Here is a 25158-nt window from a genome sequence, read left to right on the forward strand (position 1 = left end):
AATCCCAAACCATCAAATGTCCTAAATGATTTGGCAGTCGAGTCACTAAAGAACAAGAGAGGCTCTCTGTAAACTGGCACATTGGGCACTTTCAAGTGGAAAATTAAAGCTAAACATATCTATAGGATTAGCCCAACTTGATCATTTTTCAGAGGAGAAAAATAAAGGCCAGAAATGTTCAGGGAGTTGCTCATGGTCACACAGAGGGTAAATAAAAGAACTGAGTCCCCTGGTTCTAAATCTAGCACTGACTTATTTTCATCATGTCTGTCATACTAAAGAAACAGGAGAAATGCTCTATCTGAACTCCCTCCTTCTCCCACTGTTCCCAGATATTAGGGTTTTTGGGGGGGCGGGGCAGATAACCTCTCCAAGATGTTCTGGCTAATTAAATTTTCTGGTTTACTGAAAACTAACCAGTAGGATGAGGTAATTTAATTCAATCTATATTTAAGGCCTAAGGCTTAGGGTTAACTGGTATATATTGAGTTATAGAATACTTACAGGGTTCCTGCTATATTACCTCACAATCATATATTCCTGTTCTTGTTGTTGAATCATTTCAGTCATGTCTGACTCTTTGTGACCCCATTTGGAGTTTTTTGGCAAAGATACTGGAGTGGTTTTTCATTTCCTTCTCCAGTTCCTTTTATGGATGAGGAAACTGAGGCAAACAGGGTTAAGTGGCAACACAACTAGTAATTGTCTGAGGCCAGATTTGAACTCAGATCTTCCTGACTCCAGGCCCACTCAGTCATCTAGCTGCCCTGCATGTTCATTTAGCACTTAATGCTTTTATAAGGGAAGCTCTTGTTAAACTTTAAAACCTTTAGCAATACTAGCATAAGGTCAAAAATCTCAGCAGAAATAATGACAAAAAGTGAGAAGAAAAAGGGCCTTGCAGTACCAAACCTCAGACTTTCTTGCTTATTATATTTAATATACTTAATGTACTTGTATTGTATACTTGTATTGCTAATGTACTTGTATTGCTACTTATGAAGCTGTAATTATCAGAACTATTTGGCAATGCTTAAAAAAAGGAAAGTTGGTAGAACAGATTAGGTACACAAGATCCAGAAGGAAATGAACATACCAGCATAATGTTCAATAAACTCAAGGACTTCAACAACTGAGGCAAGGACTCATTATTCTACAAAAACTGCTAAAAAAAACGTAGAAAACAATTTGGTAGAAATTGGATTTAGACCAATATCTCACACCATAATCTGCAACATGATTCAAATAGATCCATGATTCATGAATTATATAAAAGGATACATCACAAATTAGAGGAATGAGAAAGGAGATAGCTTTCATAATTATGGATATGTGAAGAGTTCTTGATCAAATAGGAGTTCAAGAGGGTTGCAAGAGATTAGATCATTTTTGTTATATGAAACTGAAAATGTTTGCATAAACAAAATCAATACAGTTAAAATTAGAAGGGAACCAAATAATCAGGAAAAAATCTTTGCAGAAAACTTCTTTAATAATGATGTGATATCCAATATATATCAACTCCCTCTACCAAAGGATTTAGAGAAACTGAGAAGGAGCCTGTTAGAGGGGACAGAAATCTTGGTTTGCTTTTATCCATTGACTAGAAGGAATTATGTCATAAAGAGCCAGTGTTACTGTCTCCTTATCTTGAAGAAGTCTTATGAGAGGCAAGATGTGTATAGGCAAGAAGGTAAACTCAAACATCCTGTACTTGAGTTTGGAGAGAGAGTGGAGTGGGTATGGAAGCAAATGGGGCAGCTGGCACATTAGCAGCTACCAGCCACCCCCACTGCTGTCTCTGCCCACCCCAAGCAGGGGCTCAGCCTGACACCAAGGTGAGGGGCCTGTCTAGGCAGACCAGTTATTACTGAACTTTCTAATCAGAAGCACTGATGATACTGAACAATAATTTGCCTGCCCTTCTCTCCTCTCCCAGTTGGGGAGAGGAGATGTCAAATCCAAAGTGTGAGACTTCTCTAAAGCTTGTTTGCATTTCTGTTAAATTAATATTTAAAGCGGACAACGGATGAAAATTTGGCTATTCACAAGTGTTCTGATTTGCTCAAGATGGATGAAAGTGAGGGGCGGTGACTGTTGAGAGAGACAGATAGAGAGAGAAGAGAGAAAGAGACAAAGAGAAAGGCAGAGAGACACACAGAAAGACATTGTGAGAGAGAGAGAGGGAGGGAAATAGAGAAAGGGAGGGAAGGAGGTAGAGAGAAAGAGGAAGAGGGAGTTAGAGAGAGGAAGAGATGAAAGGAGGATGGGAAGGAGGAAGGGAGGGACAGAAAGAGGAAGTGGGCAGAGAGAGAGAGAGATGCAGAGGGAGACAGACAGACAGACAGACAGAGGTAGAGTCAGAGAGACAGTCAAAGACAGAGTGAGATACACACAGAGAGACAAAGACAGAATGAGTAAGAGAAAATAGATTTTACATTGTGAATTACTGGGATCCTTCCAGCTGGGAGCTCTAAAGTGATATGAAAAAGAATCATATTGATTTATATTCCATAACTTCCCAAAGTAGGGATAAAAAGTGTAAATTCAGTTTTCTCCTTTGCAAAATCAAGCCTGGCAGTGATTTCTGTCTTGTGGGAAGCTTTGTTCTCCTCTGCATATTCAAGACCCTTTCACAGGTATAACTGTACAGTTTCCAAAAGTCATTCAACTCTGTATTTTCTTGGACCCACTATATCAATGTCAGAATATGCCTTGTGGAACATTTTATGCCATTTTATATCATTTTTGTGATTTCAATCCAGGGCCAGGGCCTGAATTAATGATCAGCTAGACCTGGGCTTCTTTGTTCTCTCAAGTTTGCTCAGACAATATCTTTTCTCTGTCAACAAGACCAGATCCGGCTGACCTAAGAACAGTCTTTCCCCTGTTAACCATTAGGGGATGAGACCCTAATCCTGAGAGACTAACTCGCTTAATATTCTACGGATATACTTCAGCTGACCCTTGTCAACACTCTTATCTTATTGTATTTACAAATCTATTCCATTGAGGAAAATCCTCTTCTTGTATTATGGTTAAACATACATGGGGATCATAAAAGTGAGGTAACACAGGCTTCTTGAGTCCACTAAATATAATGTAAATAAGTTTTCTCATTTCTTTGTTCAGACAGCCAGAGCTTATGCTCTGACTCCTTGTACGTACAAGTAAGCTAGCTTAGCTATGCTTAAGGGAAAATAATAAACAACATAGATTTTTCTATCACCTAGCTTGTTTGCCTTCTTCAACCAAACTTTCAGGTTTAACAGCCTCAAAGAGGAAGTAGACCCATTTGTACAAAAATATTAATAGCAATACTTTTTGTTATAGCAAAGAACTGGAAACCAATGATACCCATCAACGAGGTGCAGGGGTGGGGAACATGTGGCCTGGAGGCTACATGTGGCCCTCTGGGTCCTCAAGTGTGGCCATTTGACTGAATCCAAACTGATTTGCTCTGTGAAGTTTGGATTCAGTCAACGGGCTGCACTTGAGGACCAAGAGGGCTACATGTAGCCTCCAAGCCACAGGTTCCCCACCCTTGCTAGGGAATGGTTGAAAAATTAAGGTATGTAAATGCAATGGAATATCATTGTACCATACAATCTAATAAAAGAGAAGGATTTAGAGACACTTGAGGAAAATTTTATGAACTAATGCCAAGTGAAGTGAGCAAAACCAGAACAGTTTATATAATAACCACAACATTGTAAAGATAAACCATTTTGAAAGACTTAAGAACTCTGCTCAATGTAATGCCCAATGATGTTTTTAGAGGCCTAACAAAGCATGCCACCTATTTCCTGACAGAGTTAAAGTAGGTCATGCCCACTGCTTTGATTTGTATTTCTTGACTAAGTTACAAAGGAGGAGTTTTGTGGGGTGGAGAGTCAGGCAAGACAGGATAACTTTATAATCACTATAGTGGTTAGAAAGAGAGGGGGGGAAGGAAGGAGGGAAGGAAGGAAGGAAGGAAGGAAGGAAGGAAGGAAGGAAGGAAGGAAGGAAGGGAGGGAGGAAAAGAAGGAAGGAAGGAAGGAAGGAAGGAAGGAAGGAAGGAAGGAAGGAAGGAAGGAAGGAAGGAAGGAAGGGAGGGAGGGAGGAAAAGAAGGAAGGAGGGAAGGAAGGAAGGGAGGGAGGAAAGGAAGGAAGGAAGGAAGGAGGAAGGAAGAAAGGAAAGAGGGAGGGAAAGAGGGAGGTTTACAAGTGTGCACAAAAGAGCTCAGAAGAGAATAGAAGGAAGCTTGGAGGGAGACAGGCAAGCAGGATCACTTTGGAAGCAATATTAAAATTGTTATGTACTTTTTAAAAATAAGATATATATAACAGAGATTCACAGTTTCACCTTTAATCCTCTTTTTTGTTCTTTTTATATGGAAATGTTCAGTTTCACTAAATTTGGTCAAGTTCATAATATGAAAAATACAATTTTCAAAGCAAGAGGGAACTAGCCTTGGCAATCAAGAGTCAAGATGCAGAAAAGAGCAAACCCTGGGATCCTAGCTATAATAATAAAAAGTGCTACATCCAAGGAGAGGGTCATGAAGACTCCATGAAGAAAGAAAGGATCTTGGGTCTTGGTACTAAAATTGCCTCAGACAAATGTGTTCCCCTTGTGTGCTTCACTAATACTGTACTCTGAGTCTGAGTCCATTGTTTGTGTTAGGCACATGGATAGTGTACTGGATAGAGCATTGGACTTAGAGTCAGGAAGACCTCTGTTCAAATTCTGCCTTATACATTTACTAGTTGTATGACCTAAGCAAGTCACTCAACCTCTTTGAGATTCAGTTTCACTATCTGTAAAATGGAGATAACAATATAGACAGTTTTCATGAGGCTCAAACCAAATAACCTATGTAAAGCACTTTGCACATCTTAAAACACAATATAAATGCTTATAATCATTATAATTATCATAATTGTAATAACAAGGATTATTGTATCATATAATGTATATTATATAACATTATTTATTATTAATATATTATCATTCATAATGATATTATTATATTATATTATATTATATTATATTATATTATATTATATTATATTATATTATATTATATTATATTATATTCCCCATAGGTTTATGGGGAAATGTTTTATAGCTACTGTTTTTACTATTTTGTTTTCATAATTACCATTTTTTGAGCTAATTATATTTACTGGCTGACTGTTAATGGGAAACACATCAATGGGGGCTCGAGCAATAGTTTTAATAATGCAGACTGAAAGAGTTCTATAGAACTTAGGAGAGGCACCTTTTCTCTGAGGATCTTACTCAAGGGTGGAAGTGATAGTTGGGAAATAAATGAGAGCCGAAAGGAAAGAAAGAAGGAAACGAGAAAAGGGGATGGAGGAAGGGAAGGAGGAAGGAAGAATGGAAGGAAGAGAGGAAGGAAGAATGGAAGGAAGAGAGGAAGGAAGAAAAAAGGGAGAGAGATAAAGAAAGAAAATAATCAGAAAGAGACAGAAGAAGGAAGGAAGGAAGGAAGGAAGGAAGGAAGAAGGGAAAGAAGGAAGGAAGGAAGGAGGGAGGGAGGGAAAGAAGGAGGAAGAAGCAGTGGTAAGGAGAAAGGAAGGGAAGTAGGAAGAAAGAAAGAAAGAGAGGGAGGGAGAAAGAAAGGAAGAGAGGGAGAAAGAACAAAGGTAGAGATAGCAGATCAACCTGTAATGAACACAGAACAAAAGCCTTTTCTTATTTTCTTATTTATTAACTTACTTAATTTTTACATGGTTAAATGCTTGTTAAATGTTTATAGTTTCTACAAAGGTTTTTACCCCTTATTAGAAATAATTATTTATTTGTATTTTTTGACATCTATTGTTTATGATTAAAAGAAGTTTTAAGTATTTCATGATCTTCCAATCAATAGTAATAAAAATTAATATCAAAAGGAAAGTGACAGATTTTAGGATACAAATTGGTTAAAAGAACAAAAGACAAAAATTGACTATCTAAAGTATATGTGGTCTACAGAAAGGAGCTCTGGTTTGGGCATTAGGAGGCGTGGGCTTCCAGCCCAGCTACTAACTTGCTATATGTTCTGTCAGGTCACATCCCCCTTCTCGGCCTCAGTTTTTTCATTTGTAAAATGGGGACAATAATTCCTCCCTACCTCATAATGTTCGTAAAATAACAATGTATCCCAGACTGCATGTAATTCACTCTCCCACACCCCATTCTCATCAGCAGGTCAGCTCCCCAGATATCAAATAGCTACTGCTCCCCTCAGGGTCTAGGGGTAACCCTGAGGAGTTGGACATAGTTTTCCAATATTGTTGTTCATGAGCCTTCATTTAGGGGGATTCTCCCTTGTTGATAGCTAGCTAATATCACCTCGATATCAGTTAACTGGTTTACGTCAATTAGCTTTTACAAAGGGATATTTCCTGAAGAGGTATAGAAAAGACTGAAATAGAAAAATATAGAAATTGGGATTAAACTGTCCTCTACCACACTGGTCCCTTAAAATGGTGTTTACAAAACACTCCCCCCAACCAAGTTCACTTTGGTGGGACATAGCCAACAGGAAAGTTGCTCCCTTGCTTGAGAGACATATCCTTTTTTTCTTCTGGATTGTATTACTGCTGGGCAAGGTCAAGCATATCACTCCTCAGGACTGATTTCCTCATTAGACTCTGTTACTGTTGTAAATGATTGATTCTCTTCTAACCTTTCAAAGCTCACAAGGTCATAACCTGGTCTGTCTCCAATACTCGTTCAATTAAGATTAAAAAAATATAAACACAATAGAGACAGAAAAAAATAAAGACACTGTGCATTCACAAACACATGTGGGTGTCCCCCACCAAGTCGCTTGTAGCACTTTTTGCCTCACTCACCACCAGGAAAGAGAGAGTTCATCTGTTCAGGCCTTGTGTATGCCCACGAGTTCTAGCTCATCAGTCAGCTAAAAGTCTTTATGTCATCACACAGTAAGCCTATAGGAAAGTTAAGAGGATATTGGAGTTTGCTCAAAAGGAGAGAGGGAAAGGGCCCCTCCATTATATCTTATAGGAAGCAGATTCACAAAGCTTCCACAGGAGTTGGCAACAGACTGAGCATACTCTATAAGTTGGACCCTCATTGGCAAGTTCCCCCATTACAATAGAATTGAGCTAGAAGTAATCTTAAAGATCATCTAATCTAACTCTCATTTTACAGACAAGGAAACTGAGGCCCAGAGAGGTAGAATGATAGTCAAGCTCTTTGCAAACCTCAAATTGTGTGTGTGTGTTTGTGTGTATATGCTAGCTATTCCTATTATATTATCATTATTTTGTTATTCAGCTATTTTTTTAAATTATTTATTTTAAATTTAGAAAATAAAACAAGCTTTTCCATAACATAATAGAATAAAAAAAAAGATGATTGCACATAAAACCATTAAAAAGTATTAAGCTATTAAATGATAGAAAGAATATTCGGACCCAATTTTATAACTCTAAATCATGTGCCTGTTTATTACACCCAGCATCATCCAAGGACTGCACAATTTCAAAATCTAGGAGCTGACTATTATTTGACTAGGGCTAATTCTTGGCAGCTTTCCAATGGAGTTTGTACTCCAGAAAGAAAACTCCCAGAGAAAATCTGCTAATTAACATTTCAGTGAATCTGGAGGAGAACCTTGTCTGGACGCTAAAGCAGCCCTAGCAAAGGAGAGTCAGGCTACTTTGGTAATGCTGATTTCTTTTTTCTATGTCTACTTCCCTCCTCTCAAACCATATCACTTCCCGATGCTTCTGTTCTTTGCATTTGCTTTGCTATAGTCACTGTGTGTACTGGTTCCCTGGCTCTACTTACTTCACTTTCCATCAGTTCATGAAAGCCTTTCCATAATTCTATAAATTTATTTTATTCATTTTTTCAATGGCAATGGTCATTATTTTCATTGCCACAGTTTGGCCAGTCCCCAATCAATAGGCATCCACTTTGTTTCCAATTCTTTGATGCCACAAAATAATGCTGCTCTGAATTTTTTGGTGTACACCTGGGCTTTCTTTCTGTCATTGACTTCTGTGGAGTATATGCCTAGCTCTGGAATCTCTTAGTTAAAGGGCATGGACATTTTAGTTCCTTATTTGCAAAATTCCAAAGAGCTTCATTCAATGCAGCTTTACCAATTCATAGCTGCTTCAACAATGCTCCAATGTGCCCATCTTTCTACAACCATTGACTGTTCCTATTTTTTATATCTTTTCCAGTTTTCTCTATGTAAGGTGAAACTTCAAAGTTCATTTCTTTTCTTATTAGTGATTTGGAGGATTATTTCACATGGTTGTTAAGTGTTTGCAATTGTCGGCAGGGGCAAGGTGGGGCTATTTATTCATATTCTTTGACCACTTATCTATTGGGGAATGGCTTTTGGAGATAGCGATAGAGAAAGAGAGGAAGAAACAGACAGACAGACAGAGACAGAGACAGAGATGGATGGATGGATGTATATGGATATATACATATATTTGTCTGTATATCTTAGATATTAGCTTCTTATCAGAAATATTTGATATTAGATTTTTCCCCAGGTGACACTGCCTATCCAAGTGGCATTACTTTTGTTCATGAAAAAGCTTTTCAATTTCATGTGATCAAATTTCTCCATTTTATTTTTAATTGCTTTTTTGCTTAATAATTTGCCCTCCATCCCTAGTTGTGAAAGGTATATTCTTTAGTATTCAGTCCATATACCCAGTTTGAATTTATTGTAGAATGTGATGTAAGATGTTTATCAAAAAATAACTTCTGCCAGGCTTCTTTCTGGTTTTCCAAGCAGTTCTTGTCAAATAGGGAGTTTTTTGGCAAACAGGTAATTTGTGTTGTTAAGTCTTCAATCAAAACTGATGGAATTGTACAGGTTTGTTATTCCTTGGCTGGCTAAAGGATTGGCCATATCCCTGGTGGCCTTTGAAAAGCAGACTTAGCTATTCTAGAGTACCTGGAGAAAGGAGGAATTCTGGCAGTTGAGAAAAAAGCCAGCTAAACTGGAGGAAGCCAGATCTTGAGAGGGAAAATCTCCTTGCCTTTTCCCTTGCACCTCTTCTGGAATCCAGTTAGGAGAAGGGGGGAGTTCTCTCTCTCTCTTTCCATCATCTACCTATTAAGAGTTATCACATCCAGGATCAAGCAGGTACAGAGCATTCAGCTGCAGGGTTGAGTTAAAGAACAAAGAAGAGCAAATCCAACCAAGTAGAGCAAAACACATAGCAGATATATGTACTATAGTAGATATATATACTATTCAACATGAAGATACCATGAGAAGAAAAAAGACATCTGGGCCCTCTGGTGCCAGAGAGAAGGGTAAAAGCTAGGATTCAAACTCAGACCTTTGACTCCAATTCTAGCACTTGATTTGAGAGGATTTGGTTTCTTAGAAGCCAAAAGGGAGCATTTCAAAATAGTTCTTTATCTGTCTTTGCGTGTGTGGTTTTTATTTCATTTTATTTTTTCCTGAAGAGGAAAAAAGAAATGGGGGGCGAGGGAGAAGAGCCAAAACATTTTGCTCCCATTTAGAGATGTAACTTAGACAAGGGATCATATGAAAAGGCCTTGGGGTGTTTTGGTCATTGCAAGGTCATTATGCACAATTGGTGAAACTTGGCCGACAAAGACTTTAATGTGGTTTTAGGCTGCTTCCACAGAGATATTTTGCCCCAAACATGACAGGCAAATTCCTCATTGTCCTCTGCCTGAGGCAGATTCCATCTGTGGTGTTATTATGTACAGATCTGGGGATCATATTATACAAAGAATATTGGATTCTGATAAATATACAAAACCAGTTCCTTGTCTCTGGGAGACTGGCTGAGACCAGGAGAAGATTCAAAACTAGCCAAAAGAAGGGAAAGGAACAAGCATTTATTTAGCCAGGCACTGTGCTAAGCACTTTACAAGTATTATCTCAATTGATCCTCACAACAACCCTGAGAGGTTGTTGTGCTATTATTACCCCCATCTTACAGAGGGGAAAACTGAGGTGGGGTAAAGTAACTTGCTCAAGGTCACATAGCTAGTAAGTGTCTGAGGCCAGATTTGAACTCAAATCTTCCTGATTCCTGGTCTAGTACTCTATCCACTGAACCACCTAGCTGCTTCTAAGAACACTCAGACTCTAACCAAAAGAACTGGGGATATTTAGTCTGGACAAGAGAAGATTTAGGGGAAACTTGATTCCAGTCTTCAAGTATTTGAAGGGCTGTCTGTCATGTGGAATAAGTAATGTAATCCTAATATCTTGTTCTGCTTGGCATAGAAGGCAGAACTACAACCAATGGATAGAAGTTAGAGAGCAAGTCTCAACTCATTATAGGAAAGACGTTGGAAACCAGAATGGTACAGTGGAAAGAGTCCTGGTTTTGGAGTCAGAAGTCTTGGATTCCAATCCTGCCTCTGAAGTTTACTACCTATGTTAGCTTGGGCAAATCACTTAACCTTATGAGAATGGATTTCCTCATCTTTGAAACAAAGTGGTTGGACTAAGTGGCCTCTCAGTTGCCTTCAAGTAGTTGGCTCTGACAGTGCTTCAGCAAAAGTTAGATGACCACTTCTCTGGGATATTATAGCAGAGATACTTGCTACCAGATAGACTGTATCACATGATTTCTGTGGTCCCACCTGACTCTATGATTCTATGGTTTTCATATTCATTCTGTTCCTATGTGAGTAGGTGGCAAGGGACTGTTTCATACATACTCAGATTGGGTGCTAGGTGTGTGGTATGCCCCTACTTCCTAAACCTCCCAAAGTCTTCAGTAGTGCAAGTATAAGAACTATAGAAATGTGTACCCTAGAGAAAAACAAAACCTAGGCTTACAACCCTAGGGTAGGTTAACTATAAAAGTGATACTGAGAAATGTAGGTCATGTAAAAATAAAAGAAATCTTTTTTTAGATGAAAGGCAGTCAAATTCAAAAGCCACCTCAAAAAGTAGTTCACCAGCTCATCCTGACCCTTTTTGTCCTCAGTGGGTGACATACCCATCATTGAGCGACGTAAGCAAGAAGCTGTCTGCCTCCATAATGTTCTGAACTTAAGAGACCACACAGCCACTTCACTTTCTTAAGGACAAGACATCTAAGCTGTGGGTTATCCCCTGGCTTCCTCTTTCCAAGGTCAACATTCTTGGCTATTTCAAGGTTATAATCACTTTTCTGAGGAGGCCTTTAATTCACTGTACAATCATGGGAAGACAATTTCATTTGGAAAGTTCTCAGTTTCCACATCTGTAAAATGGTCAGGGCAATATGGTATAGTGGGAAAAGCATTAAATTTGGAGTTCAAGTTCTGACCACCCAAGTGAACTTAGGCAACTTGCTGCTTCTCTTTGGTTTCAATTTTCTTCTTTGTAAAATGAGGGATTAAGACTAGATGGAGTTCTTTCCTATTCTAAAACTGTGATGCTGTGAATCCTACCTCCCAGGGCTGCTATGAGGAAGGTGCTTCGGAAACCTTAAGGCACTATAGAAATGTGAGCTATGATTATGTAAAAGGGCAGATTATAATCAGAGTACAGAGTGAGACTCAGTAGAAGAGGATGGAAGGCAAAGCTGTTGATTGCTTTGGACAAAGAAATACAGGGGTACCCCTGGAGGCCTTATCTGGTGAGGGCCTGCTGAAACAGTTCCCTTCTGGTCCTGCCCCCTCAATATTCTGACAGGACCAGTGGAATCAGCAGAGCTTTTTACCCAGAATCAACCTCATCAGAGACAATAACCATATAAAAGAAAGAGAGGCTACCTGATATAGTGGGAAGAAGGCTGAACTTAAGACCAGGAGACTTGGCTCTTCAACTTACTTCCCATATAACTCTGGGAAAGCTTTTTCCTTATGGAAAACCTTTGTTTCCCAAACCAGAAAATTAAAGCTTGGCCCTGATGATCTCTAAGGTACCTTCCATCTCTAACATTCTATATTGTAACCTTCTGTTCTAGGACTCTTTCAGTTCTAACATTCACATTTATATTCTGTTCTATGGTCCTTTATAATTCCTATATTCTATATTCCAATATTTTGTTCTACGATCTATAATAAATTACGAATCTGTAATCTATGACCTGTAAAATCTGCAATTTTGTTCTGTGACGCTAGTAAGTAGTCTGTCAGTCAATCAATAAATATTTATTAAGGACACACTGTGTGCCAGGCACTGTGCTAAACTCTGGGGATTCAAGCAAAGGCAAAAAAGTCCCCATTCTCTAGGACCTCACAGTCTAATGGAGGAAACTACATAAAAACAACTACATACTAGAACAAATAAGCTATATACAGGATAAATTCAAGACAATCAACAGAGGGATGGCACTAGAATTAAGAATCAAGAAAGGCTTCATAAATAAATATGAAAGGGCCTTTAAGAGAAAAGTAATGGTGAAATTTGGTTGGCACTAAGCAAAATCGTGGTCATCTAATGCCAAACTGATAGCAGTCCTCAGGAAAACAAATATTAGAAGCCTCTCATACTTAGGACAAATTCAAGGCTTAGAGTATGCATTCTGCCCAATGTTTATGCCTTTTGGAACTGAAAAGAGCAATTAGTTGATTAAATTCCCTCCTTTTTACTCTTCCTTACCTAACATTGTTAGAATCATAAAAAAGTCTTTTTATGGTCTTCAACAAACAAAGCAGGACTGCATTCCTCAGGTAAACATTTCATAAAATCTATACCTGTTTTATTATATTTCTGTTCACCATATATTTATTTTATCACAATTTTTTTATTTATAACAATTTCATAAGCTATTTGTTAATTGACCAAACATGTCATTTTTTTTAATTTGTAAAGACTTCTGAACTAGGCGTAGAGCCTTGGAGAATTTATAATTCGAAATGTATAAATAAAAGCCTAATTAATTAACTAATTGTCTTTTCCTGCTATAAACAGTAGTGTGGTAACCTACCAAAGAGAACATCACAGAGGAGACACATATGTACAGGCAACCCTCAGTTCTTTGTGAATGTATCATCTTTTTTGAAGGTTATCCAAATGCCACCCCTCTTTCAAGCTTCCAGGTCCCAATAAGTAAGCTCCCCAGGGGAGGGGGTGGGCAATCCTGACTGGGTAGAGGAATTAGGGGACAGAGAAAGACAAGCAGGAGGCAAGAACAAAGATTTTTCAGGACACCAGCTTCCACCACAGGCAAACAGGATACCAGCCTGTAGCCAGAATGGACTTTGTTTTCTTTGAATGACTCAGCTTGCCTCGTTGAGCTTCCCTGGACGCTGGGGCTTGCTCTTCTGGGGCAGGACCAGAGCTTCCTGTGTGATGAGTCGTGGGGCTGGCTGAGGGGAAGTGTGTTAACGTGGTCTACGCTAGGGGGAGGGGCCAAGTCAAGAACCAATCGGCCCTGGTCGTTCAGGCGGCGCTTGATGATGTCAAAAACTCTATAAGAGGGGAGAGGACAGCTTGAAGATCCTCCTTTCCTTTTCCGGTTGGAGCCAGAGACACCTACAGCCGAAGCTGAGCTGCCGGTAGCAGAGCTGACTAGAGGCTAGTGGGTTATCTTCTTACCGTAGAGGGGAAGCATGTATACGATTTTGCCTTATACCATCTCGCTTCTCTGTGGCCTTCTGGTTACCCTGGTAAGGTGGACTTATTGGGCCTGGAAGCTTTTGATGAAAATATCAAAATGGGGATGCTGGTTTGTGGGCTTGTTATTGTGGAGTGTAAATACATGCTTTAGTTCTCCTGCCTTCTGCCTAGAGAATTCCTTATATCCTGCGGTTCCAGACCTTTTAGGCACATATGAGATTCTCTTTGAAATCATAAATTTTGCCTTCCTAATATACAGCCATGAGTGGAAGGGCAGGAGTGGCTTTTTGACTTTGCTTGAAGACTCAAGCTACTGAATGTATCTACTCTCTTCTCTCCATTTTCTCAGATGGAAAATTTTCTGCTAAAGTTTTTTACTTCCTTTATGCTGATCTTTTACTATGCGACAGCAGAAATTTTGGATTAAATTGTATTCATTTAAAGAATTTGATCTGCAGCATTTTTCTGAGTATAACTAAATACTGTCTGATTGGCCAAAGGTGAAGCAGAAGGGAAATTCTGAAGGTGGGTTTCTTCCATATTTCATGAAATTTACAAACTAGGATCCCCTCATGCTGGCTTGGTGACCAAGAAGACCACCCATGGAAATATTTAAAAGAGCCATTTATTCTTTACATGGTTCATAGTTACTTCTAAAGACAGAATCAAACAGAATCTGGGCACTTAATATGTTGGAAACATTGTGTCCAGAGCTTGAGATGCAAAGAAAGGCAAACACAGTCTCTGTTCTCAAGGAGCTCACATTCTAAGATGGGGAGAAGCATGCAAACAATACATACAAGATATAGACAAGATAAATTGGAAGTGATTTCAGAGAGAAGGAGCTAACTAGGAAGAGGTGGGGGTAAGGGTGGTGTGGATTGGGGAAAAGCCTCCAGAAGAAGGTAGGATTTGAGCTGTCTTCTTTTTTCTAATTCAATTTTATTTTATTTTCATTTTTGAAATTCTCTCTCCCACCTCCCCTCCCCCAATGATTGAGAAAGCAAGAAAAACAAAACCTATTACAAATATGTAGAGATAAGCAAAACAAATGCCTAAATCAGCCATGCCTAAAAAACATCATGCTTCAATCTGCACTCTGAGTCCATTACTTCCCTATCTCAAGGTGGATGTTTCATGTTTCATCTTGAGTCCTCTGGAATTATGGTTGGTCATGTGTTGATCAGAGTTCTTAAGTCTTTCAAAGTTGTTTGCTTTACAATATTATAGTGATTGCATTAAATTGCTTTCTTGGTTCAGTTTGCATCAGTTCATACAAGTTCTGCAGGTTCCACAGAAGCCATCCCCTTCATCATTTCTTGTAACACAACAGTATTCTATCACATTCATATAACCATAACTTGTTCAGCCACCCCCGCCTCAACTGATAGGTAAACCCTCAGTTTTCAATTGTTGGCCACCACAAAAAGAGCTACTATGAGTATCTTTGTACCTTTGGGTCTTTTTCCTCTTTCTTTGATCTCTTTGGGCTATAGACCTCGTAGCAGTATCAGTGGGTCAAAAGGTATACACAGATTAATAGATTTTTGGGTGTTGTTCCAAATTGCTTTCCAGAATGACTGGGTCAGTTCACAGTTCCACCAATAGTACATTAATGTACCTGTTTTCCCCCATTGCCTCTACTATCTGTGTTTTTTCCTTTTTGGTCAACTTTACCAATCCAATTGGCATAAGACAGCAAAAAAGGTGGGTTTCTGTTTTTTGGAAAGTCATAGCAAGCTGGACACAGGAGTATTTAAAGTATGTTTAAAATTTACAAATCTTAATATTCTTCTCTCTCAGTAGAAATAATCTTTCTACCAGTCTGAAATCCTGGGATTTGTTTCCATCAGGAACATTTCAACCCAAACAGGAATTCCCAACAAGACCCAGAGAAAACCATGCCAGGAGGACAGAAGTCTCTGCTTTGGTCTCTGATCTGCATTACCTGGCTCCTGATTCTCCCAGCTGAGGGTGAGTCTCTTTGAGGCCAGTGCCTATCTTGGGAAAGTAGGCTGGAATTTGTCCCCGATGAGTTCTTCCTGTGTTGCCAAGGAGGAAAACCAGCAGGAGACAGGGGAGAAGGCCAGGCTCCCTCTTCTTGGCAGAAGACAGAGAACACAGAATGAAAATCTCTAGGCTTTTCATAAGAGGTAACATTTCCTTGTAGCCTTAAGATGATGATGATAGAGATCTGAGTTTGGGAGTGAGACCTCCCTGCTTGGAATCTCAATCAAGCTCAGGTCAGGAGGAATGGCATGTCAAAACTTGAGATGAAGTGTTGGTGCCGTGAATAACTCAGTTCTAGTCAAGAGGGATGCGCAATACATGATATTTACTATAAAGGCAAGTGTAAATGTCTAGGGCCAGGGATGTGTTGGGAAAGACTGATGGGAGCTGTCTGCCAGAATCTTTTCATGTTTACAGGGGTACAGGATCACCCCATTGAAGCTACCAGATAGTGGGTCCCTTTTGGCAGTCAGGTAGGCTCCCACATCCTGTGAGTACATCATCCTTAGTGACCAAGCTGTCTGGTTTGCTCTGGTTTAGGCTGGCTAACCAGTGGACAAAATCTTAGATTTTTATACAATTTTTGGAAAGGTGTGGCTGTGTGTAAAGGAGTAGTTGGACTTTATCTGGGGTACACACACAGTGTGAGCTCAGATAGTGCCTTGGGACCACCTAAGTTTATCTTTATGAAATTTACGGGTGCAACCACTGGGTGTGACTATGACTATAAAACTTATATGTTTCTTTATATTAAAGGAGTTATTTTGCTAAAGGGGGGAGGGGCACATGCTTTGCAATTACATTCACACATAATATGGGGGCTTTCAGAATTTCCTCATACCCAATTGTTAACTCTTTTAGTGAGAGGGGGTTATAGTTTCATAGGCAGCATGAATACATTTGGACATCTGCCAGGAAAGGCTTCATCATGCATGAGGAAATTCCAATCCATCAACTGGCCATCCCCTACTTGTTGGGGGTATATGAAGGCGATGATTTTCAGACCTGTAAGGACAGAAAAGTAAAGGGACTAGAGAAGAGTTTTCCCATCTATAGAACCCACAATCATACCTTTCTTTTTGTGCAATGCTCTCCTCATTGGGCAATGCCTTGCCTGCCATAAGAGCTCTATCAGGATGCTAGTGGAGAACTATAGTGACTAACTCCACATAGTTCTTAGACTGAAAAGATTTTATAGTTCATCTAGTCCAACCCACTCATTTTCCACATAAGGAAACTGATGCCCAGAAAAAAAGTCCAAAATTTTGGACTCCAAAATTAAAACTCAACAGATTCTGTCTTGATAATGGCAATCATTTGGATTATTAATTAAGGAATTTTTTTAATCCAAATCTATTTCCAACCCTTTCCAGTCTTTGAGTCTAAAGCAAGCTGAGCCCTAAAAGTTCATAAAAGTAATTTTATAATATCTATAGTTTCACCTGATGCAAAAAAAGCAATTATGATCTCACACAGTTATGGCTAAGATGGATTTAATTGAAGGAGATAAAACAGGGTAACTTCATTTTGGTAAAAGGTACCATAGACAAACAGTGTCAATATTGAACCTATATGCACTAAATGCCATAGCGTCTAAATTTTTTTAAAGAAAAGTTAAATGAATTAAAGATGGAGATAGATAGCAGTACATTAATAGGATGAGACCTTAATTTTCCCCTCCCAAAACTAGATAAAAACTAGATAGATAACTAGATAACCAAAGAAAATAAGAAAGAAGTTAAGGAAGTGGATAGAATTTTAGGTAAACTAGATATGGAAAATGCTCTAAATCATTATTGATTGGAAAAATACAAATTATAACAACCTTGAGGTATTATTTTATACCTGCTAGATTGGCTAAAATGATAGAAAGGGAAAGCAACAACTGTTGGAGGGGATGTGGAAAAATTCATCATTAGTGGACTTGTGAACTAATCCAACCATTTTGAAGAGCAATCTGAAATTATGACCAAAGAGCATAAACTGCTTATACCCTTTGACCTAGCAATACCACTACTTGGTCTATTTCCAAAGATGATTAGAGAAAAAGGGAAAGTGCCTACATGTTCTAAAATGTTTACAGCAGCTGTCTTTGTGATGGCAAAGAACTGGACATTGCCGAGATGCCCATAAATTGGGGAATGGCTGAACAAGTTGTGGTATATGACTGTGATGGAAAACTACTGTGCTATAAGAAATGATGAGCTCAATGATCTTAGAAAAACATGGAAAGACTTATATGAAATAATGATGAGTGAAATGAGCAGAACCAAGAGAAAATTGTATATAGTGACAGCAGTATTGTTTTAAGAATGACTTTGAGAAAATAAGTTAATTTTACTATTATAAGTACCCAAATTAACTACAAAGGTCATATGAAGAAAGTTCCAGAAAAAAACTGATAAAGAGATGTATGTATGGAACAATTTTACATATGTGTGTATCTGTATCTATATATATTTGTCTCTAATGGTAGCCATCTCTAGGGTGTAGGTGAGGAGAAGAGAGGGAAGGAAAAAAAGAAATGTACATGATAATTTGTTATATATTTGAAAGGAATAGTAGGTTTGCAATTTCTTGTGCAATCATCTTTTTATTGTACTATGTTATGAAAATGCTTGTTTTATTCTGTAATTTAAAAAATAAGGATATTAATAGGAAAAAAAATATTCTAAGAGAGAAAAAAAAAACCCACACCATGGAGGAGTCACTTCCTAGTTTTTATGGAAAATGAATTTCTAGCCAAAGAAAACCTGAAAGAATCTTTTTGTCCTATATACAGGGCAAGAGGCCACCGGGCCTGAAGTGGTGACCCAGTTTGGTCGGGTCCGTGGGAAGCAGGTCGCTGTGAAAGGAACTGACAATCTTGTGGATGTTTTCCTGGGAGTCCCATTTGCCAAGCCTCCCGTGGGAGCTGGGAGATTTTCTCCCCCACAACCTGCTGAGCCTTGGGAGGGTGTAAAAGATGCCACTGTATTCCCCCCAATGTGAGGATGAATACCATAAGGAAGGCAGGATGGCTAAATTGTGAGAAGGGCTGAGGCAGCAGTTGGATGTGCAATAGCTGTGAGAAAGAGACCCGCCTCCTTTCTATACTGGAGGTGCCTGAAAGCAGCCCTTCAAAGGAGAAAGAAGTTAATGTTTATCAGTTGTAAGCTCTTTTTATGGCTCTGTAAGCCATAAAATATTATAGCAATGCAGATCACTACCATTAGATATTTGACAGGGACTAACTTTCTTAAATGATGCAAGAACCAGGCAGGAAGCAAGTATGGAGAAGAAATAAAATGAATTCAACAGAAATGGGTCCCACGAAGGAGCAGAGCTCTGTGGCAATCACTCTGAAAATGTTATACTAGAGACTAACAGTGTGACCTTGGGCAAATGACTCAACCCCCCTACACTTGTTTCCTCTTTTATTAAAAAAGGGGGATTAGACAAATGGCCTCTATGGCAGAGGTGGAGAATCTGCAGCCTCAAGGACACATGTGGCCCTCTGAGTCCTCAAGTGTGGCCCTTTGACTGAATCCAAACTTCACGGAACAAGTCCCCTTAATAAAAGGATTTGTTCTATAAAACTTGGACTCAGTCAAAAGGCCACACTTGAGGACCTAGAGAGCCATATGTGGCCTCGAGGCTGCAGGTTCCCCACTTCTGTCTAAGGTCTTTCCAATGATCCTATTATCTGAAGTGCCTCTTTCTAGACCTCTTTTTCCCAATAGTTCCCATTAGTTTCAAAAAATCTCTATAAAGTCTATTCATGCCTTAATCTGGATCGTGATTTTCCTTTTGCTCATGAAGGTGTTTGCAGGAGTTGGAAAGGACAGATCTTATGAAAAACACTTTAGACGGGAAGCATCAACTCTTCCCCATATCTGAAGACTGTCTCTATCTTAACATCTACACCCCAGCCTCCAGACACAAGAAGGATAAGCTACCTGTAAGTAATGCTGCTTTTGCTTTGAAACCCCTAATGCTGGACTGGATAGAGCACTGGGCCTGGAATCTGGAAGACCTGAGTTCAAATCCAGCCTCAGATACTTACTGTGTGACCCTGGGCAAGTCACTTATTTTCTGTCTGCCTTACTTTCCTTATCTGCAAAATGAGGATAATTACAGCATCTACCTCACAGTGCTGTTGTGAGGATCAAATGAGATAATATCTGTAAAGCACTTAGCATAGTGCCTGGCACATAGTAGGTACTTAATAAATGCTTATTCCGCTCCTCCCACCCCCTTCCCAATTTCTCTATTACTGCACCACCATCCTCCCATTCACCCAGGCTCATAACCTTGATGTCCTCCTTGACTCCTTACTTACACTAAACTGCTTTCAAATCTGCCGTTGTAACTTTGTATCTTTCTTATACCTTTGTATACTATTGTATACTTTGTATCTTTCTTATACTATCCTACTCCCCTTCCTCTGATACTGTCACCACCTTGATGGTGACTGCCCTTCATCTCCTTATTCCCAGACTATTAGTATCATCTTCCCTTTGGTCTCCTGGCCTCAAGATTCTCTTTATTCCAATCCATCCACCTAAAACTCAAGTCTGAAGGTACAACTATTCCACTCAATAAACTCCAGTGTCTCCCTGTTACCTCCATGATCAAATATAAAATCCTCGATTTGTCTGATAAAACCCTTTACAACCTGGCTCCTTCCTAATCTCCAGCCTCCTTACACTCACTTTAAAATCCTCCACAGAGTCTACAATCAAGAGACAATAGCATAGGTGTGATCTATATCAAATTGTCTCCCATTTTTAGAAGAGGGGAGGGGAGGGAGGGAGAAAAATTTGGAACTCAAAATCTTGTAAAAATGAATGCTAAAAATTAACTTGGTGTGTAATTGGGAAAAAATAAAATTAAAGTTAAACAAAAAATAAAAATACCTACCTCCCAGCAAGTAAGGATCAAAAGAAACAATATTTGTAAAGTGCTTCGCATATCACAGGTTCTTAATAAATGCTTATTTTTTCTGCCCAGAAAAAAAAAAAAGAGAGATGGCCTTTTTTATATTCCTCGAACACAGTACATTGTCTCTCAACTCCATATCTTTTCACAGGCTGTCCCTCATGCTGGACATGCTCTTCCTTTTAGTCTCAGCCTTCTGTCTTCCCTGATGTCTATAAGACAGTTCATATCCCATTTTCTGCAAGAGGCCTTTCCCCGCTCTTCCTCCTCATCCCAGAACACACAAATTGCTTTCTCTCTGAGGTTACCTATCTCTTAGACTTTACATACTTTCTATGTTCAATTTCTTTTTGTTACATGTTGTCTCTCCCATTAGAATGTGAGTTTCTTGAGGGCAAGGACCATGTATTTTGTTTTTCTTTGTATCCCCCAGTGCTTAGCACAATGCCTGACGCTTAGTAAGTTCTCAGATGCTTGTTGACTGACTAAAACTAATCCCCTATCCCTGTACCTAAGGCTGCTGAGTGTCCGAGAGGTCCAGAATTTCCCAGCACTGAAGTCAAGGCATATCCCCAAAGGCAAGACTCCTCTTGGAGTTCAAGCCCCTTTGAACTTCTCATTCCTAAGGAGAGTTTTTCCCATGCTGGAACATTTCTTCACTTGGAGACTCCTAAACCCTGGCAAAAGTTCTTCCTTGTTTTCCCCTATAGTGACTTCTGTTTTTATGTTCCTACAAATATTTGTGGGGAGGAGGGGACAGACTATAAGGACAAATGCCTGGGTATTGCCCTTCCCCTAAGGCCTACCATGCTAATCAAGGCAAAGCCAACCAGGGATGGGGCATACTTGTTCCAGGGGTTTCTGAGCCCAAGCAATAGGAAGGGATACTTCCTTAGACAGAATACACCCTCCAGTTGCCATAGAATTTCATCAGAGATTGTTTCCAAGATGTTGCTACTATCAGTGTTTCTCTTAGGTGATGGTCTGGGTCCATTCGGGGTCATTAGTAATTGGAGCAGCTTCCTCGTTGGATGGATCACCTTTATCGGCCTATGAAGATATCGTGGTGGTAATAGTACAATACAGACTGGGATTCCAGGGATTCTTGAGGTGAGAAAGTGAGAAAGTGACAAAGGGTGGTTTGGGGACCTTGGGCAAGGCCCTTCCCCCAATCTGGGCCTCAATTTCCTCACAATGAAAGGATTTGGACTAAGTGGTCTCTTAAAGTCCCTTGTAGCTCTAACATTCTACAATTCTGTGAGCCCTGTAGAGAACTAGTTGGCACTCTGGCAGAATCACAATATCCAAATTGTTCATTTAGTCCATCTCCTATCTAGGTAGAAATCCTTTCAACAACAACCCCAGCAATGGTCATACAGTGTCTCCTTGAAGATGTAGAGTTAGCTACCTCCCCAAATAACCTTTTTTTACTTTTTGACATTAGTAAATTCTTTTCGTATCAGTAAATTCTTTCTCATGTTATATTGAAATCTACCTTTCTGCATCATCTTCTTAAGGCTTCCAGCTCTGCCTTTTATGGCCAAAAAGAATTAGTCTAATCCTCTTCCACATGGCAGTCTTTCTAACACTTGTAGATGACTCTCATGTCTTTTTCACTTGGTTGAACACACCCATTTCTTTTAATGAGTCCCCATATGGCATGGTCTCTAGTCTTCTTACCTTCCTAGTCACCTTCTTTTGGAATATTCCAGTGTGTCAATGTCCTTTCTAAAAGATGACACCCAGAACTGACACAGGATACTAAATGTGGTCTGAATGTAGACCCAGTACAGTGGGACTAATGTTCCGGACAATAAGCCTCTTTTCAGTCCACTTAAGATCACACTAGATTTTTCTTGACTGTTCCTTCACACTGTTGACTCATATTTCAATCATCAACTCAATTAACAAGCATGTATGGAGTGACAACTATATGCCAAGCACTGTGCTAAGTGCTGAGAATGCAAAGAAAGACAAAGAAAGTCAGTTCCAACTTCCTACGTAGGAGTTCACAGCCTACTAAGGGAGACAATTGGCAAACAACTATATACAAAAAAAGATATAGCAGGAATAGATGGGGGAAGATAGTAGTCTCAAGAGAAGGCACTGAGATGAAGGAGGATTGGGGAAAGCTTCTTACAGAATGTGAGACTTCAGCTGAGACTTTGAAGGAAGCCAAGGGGCAGAGATGAGGAGGGAGAGGATTCCAGGCAGGCAGGACAATCAGAGAAAATGGATGGAATCAGGAAGGGGAGTGTTTTTTGTCAGAAACAGTCCACTAAAACCCCTAGATGTTTTGTACGTGAACTGTTGTCTAGCCATGCCTCCTCAATGCTGTACTTGTACAAATGATTTTTAAACCCAAGTATAGAATTTTACATTTATCTCCATTCAATGTAATCTTATTAGACTCAGACCACCATTCTGGCCTTCCTACTTCTGTTTAGAGCTGGATTTGTTCCCCCAGTGTATTAGCTATGCTTCCAAGATGACTGACATTTGCAGTTTGACATGCATGCCCAGTGCTTTCCTCTAAAACATTAATAAAGGTCAGTCTTCCTAGCAGGCAGAACCTGACTGCTGTCTCTCTGGCTTTCAGCACTGGGGATGAGTTTGCACCTGGTAACTGGGGATTCTTGGACCTAGTGGCTGCTTTACAATGGGTCCAGGGCAACATTGCTCACTTTGGAGGAGACCCCAACTGTGTGACCCTCTCTGGACAGTCTGCCGGAGGAGTTTGTATCTCTGCACTTGTGAGTTTGCAGATGATTCCTCATTGGGGCAAATGTAGGATGGTATAGTGGGAAGTACATTGGATTGGGAATCAGGAGATCTGTGTTCAAATCATGGCATCACCACTAATTGACTATAAAATGAGGAAGCTGGACTAGGAATTCTAAGCTCCTTTCCTGGCCTAATGTTATTTGATTCTAATTCACATGACCAGCCTGATCTCCAATCTTTCTTTGAATGTGAATTCCCTTAAACTAGAACTCTTCCTAAGGAGTATCTGTCTCTTAGATGTTCTCTTTCTCGTGTTTTGCAGGTTCTGTCTCCTATGACCAAAGGTCTATTCCACAGAGCCATCTCACAGAGTGGGACTGTCATTATGCCAGGCGTCATCACAGATCACCCTCAACCCATTTTTCATGTAGGTTCTTGGCTTCTTGTTCTTCAGTGACTATTATCTAAGAGACTCAAATCCATTTTAAAGAGGTCTCCATAGGTTCAAAGGTTAGATCCCATTCCACAGGCTTGAGATACTCCCCTTTTGAGGGTTTTCTTGGCAAAGATATTGAAGTGGTCTAACATTTCTTTCTCCAGATCATTTTACAGATGGGAAAACTGAGGCAAGCAGGATGACATGACTTGCCCAGGGTTACACAGCTAGTAAGTGTCTGGGGCCGGATTTCAACTCAGGTCTTCCTGACTCCAGGCTTAGCACTCTATCTATTGTACTACCTAGCTGCCCAGGTAGGCAACATAGGAGTCAATTTATAACCAGAGATGGGATTTCAGAGTTCAGCATCACAAAACTGGCACAATTATGGATGGGAGGAAGTGGAAAGAGTTTGAAAGTCATACGATAGGGAAAGTACAAGTTGAGCAGGGTCTATTCCGCCCCCTACTCTCCATGATTCTACGGAGATAAGAAAAAAAAGAAAAAAGAGAGAATGAGCTTACTATGTGCCAGACACCGTCCAAATATCCTGTTTGGTCCTCATATCAATCCTGGGAAGTAGGTATTATCATTGTTCCCATTTTACAAGTGAAGAAACTGAGACAAACATAGGTTAAGTGACTTGCTGAGAGTCACACAGCTAATATGTGTCTAAGGCTGGATTTGAACTCAGATCTTTCTGACCCCAGTCCCCATTCTTTATCCACTGCAACACCTAGAAAGAATATATCATCAGTATTCTATCATTAGCATATCATCAGCACCAACATGACTATCTGTGGCATGTTCTCTCTCCAAACACTGACTAGCTGGGGGTAGAGGCATCACTAAGTTCAGGCTGAATGACTGTGTTCCGGGGGACCAGATCCTTAGGGCTACTGTTGACCTCATAGATGACCTCAATTCTGTAGCCTGACTTCCTCAGATGTCTCTATATTGAGTCCATATTGAGAGAGTCAATAATCATTTATTAAGTTCCGTAAGGTGACAAAGTAGATAGTGTATTAGACTTGGAGGCAGGAAGACCTGAGTTTGAATCCAGCCTCCTACACTTAGTGGTTGTGTTGCCCTGAGCAAGCCATATAACTTCTCTTAGCCTCAGTTTCCTCAACTATAAATCAGAGATTAAAAATAGCGGGATCTCTCAGAGTTGTTGTAAGGATGACATGAGATAACAGGTAAAGCACTTTGCAAACCTTAAATCACTACATAAATTCTAGTTCTATTCTTGTTGCTGTTGTTATAATTATCATCATCATCGTCATCATCATCATCCCTAGATGGCAAGGATTGAGTTGCACTCAGAAGATACTTTGCATAGGGACTATGCCTTCCTTAGCTTCTGGCTAGGTCAAGAACCTTCTGTCTCTGGTTCGGGCTGTTCTCCCTCCTCTGGCTAGGGCCAGGGTGGCCTAGGGCCTTGTCTGAGGCTCTCTAGCTTCAGGTTATAGCAGGGTCTGTGGCTGTGGTTTTAGCTCAGGCCAAGACAGACAACTCCAGGCCAGG

General features: G+C 39.7%; 1 protein-coding gene across 6 annotated transcripts in view; it reads left to right on the plus strand.

Moving 5' to 3' along the window:
* The first annotated feature begins 7586 nt into the window (after positions 1-7586).
* Positions 7587-25158, plus strand: part of LOC118840824 (carboxylesterase 3-like) — a 47813-nt gene continuing 30241 nt past the window's right edge. The window contains exons 1-7 of one of the 6 annotated variants that reach the window (XM_036748177.1): positions 7587-7689; positions 15395-15515; positions 18334-18538; positions 19353-19491; positions 21448-21581; positions 23071-23224; positions 23518-23622. In XM_036748177.1, the coding sequence (XP_036604072.1) occupies positions 15443-15515; positions 18334-18538; positions 19353-19491; positions 21448-21581; positions 23071-23224; positions 23518-23622 (810 nt within the window). In that variant the 5' untranslated portion in view covers positions 7587-7689; positions 15395-15442. Of the gene's footprint in view, positions 7690-13423; positions 13504-15344; positions 15516-18333; positions 18539-19352; positions 19492-21447; positions 21582-23070; positions 23225-23517; positions 23623-25158 lie in introns of those variants that run through there. The other 5 variants (XM_036748178.1, XM_036748181.1, XM_036748179.1 and 2 more) reach the window with 5 other exon arrangements.

This window comes from Trichosurus vulpecula, chromosome 3, assembly GCF_011100635.1.
Source record: "Trichosurus vulpecula isolate mTriVul1 chromosome 3, mTriVul1.pri, whole genome shotgun sequence".
NCBI classification, from domain to species: Eukaryota; Metazoa; Chordata; class Mammalia; order Diprotodontia; family Phalangeridae; genus Trichosurus; species Trichosurus vulpecula.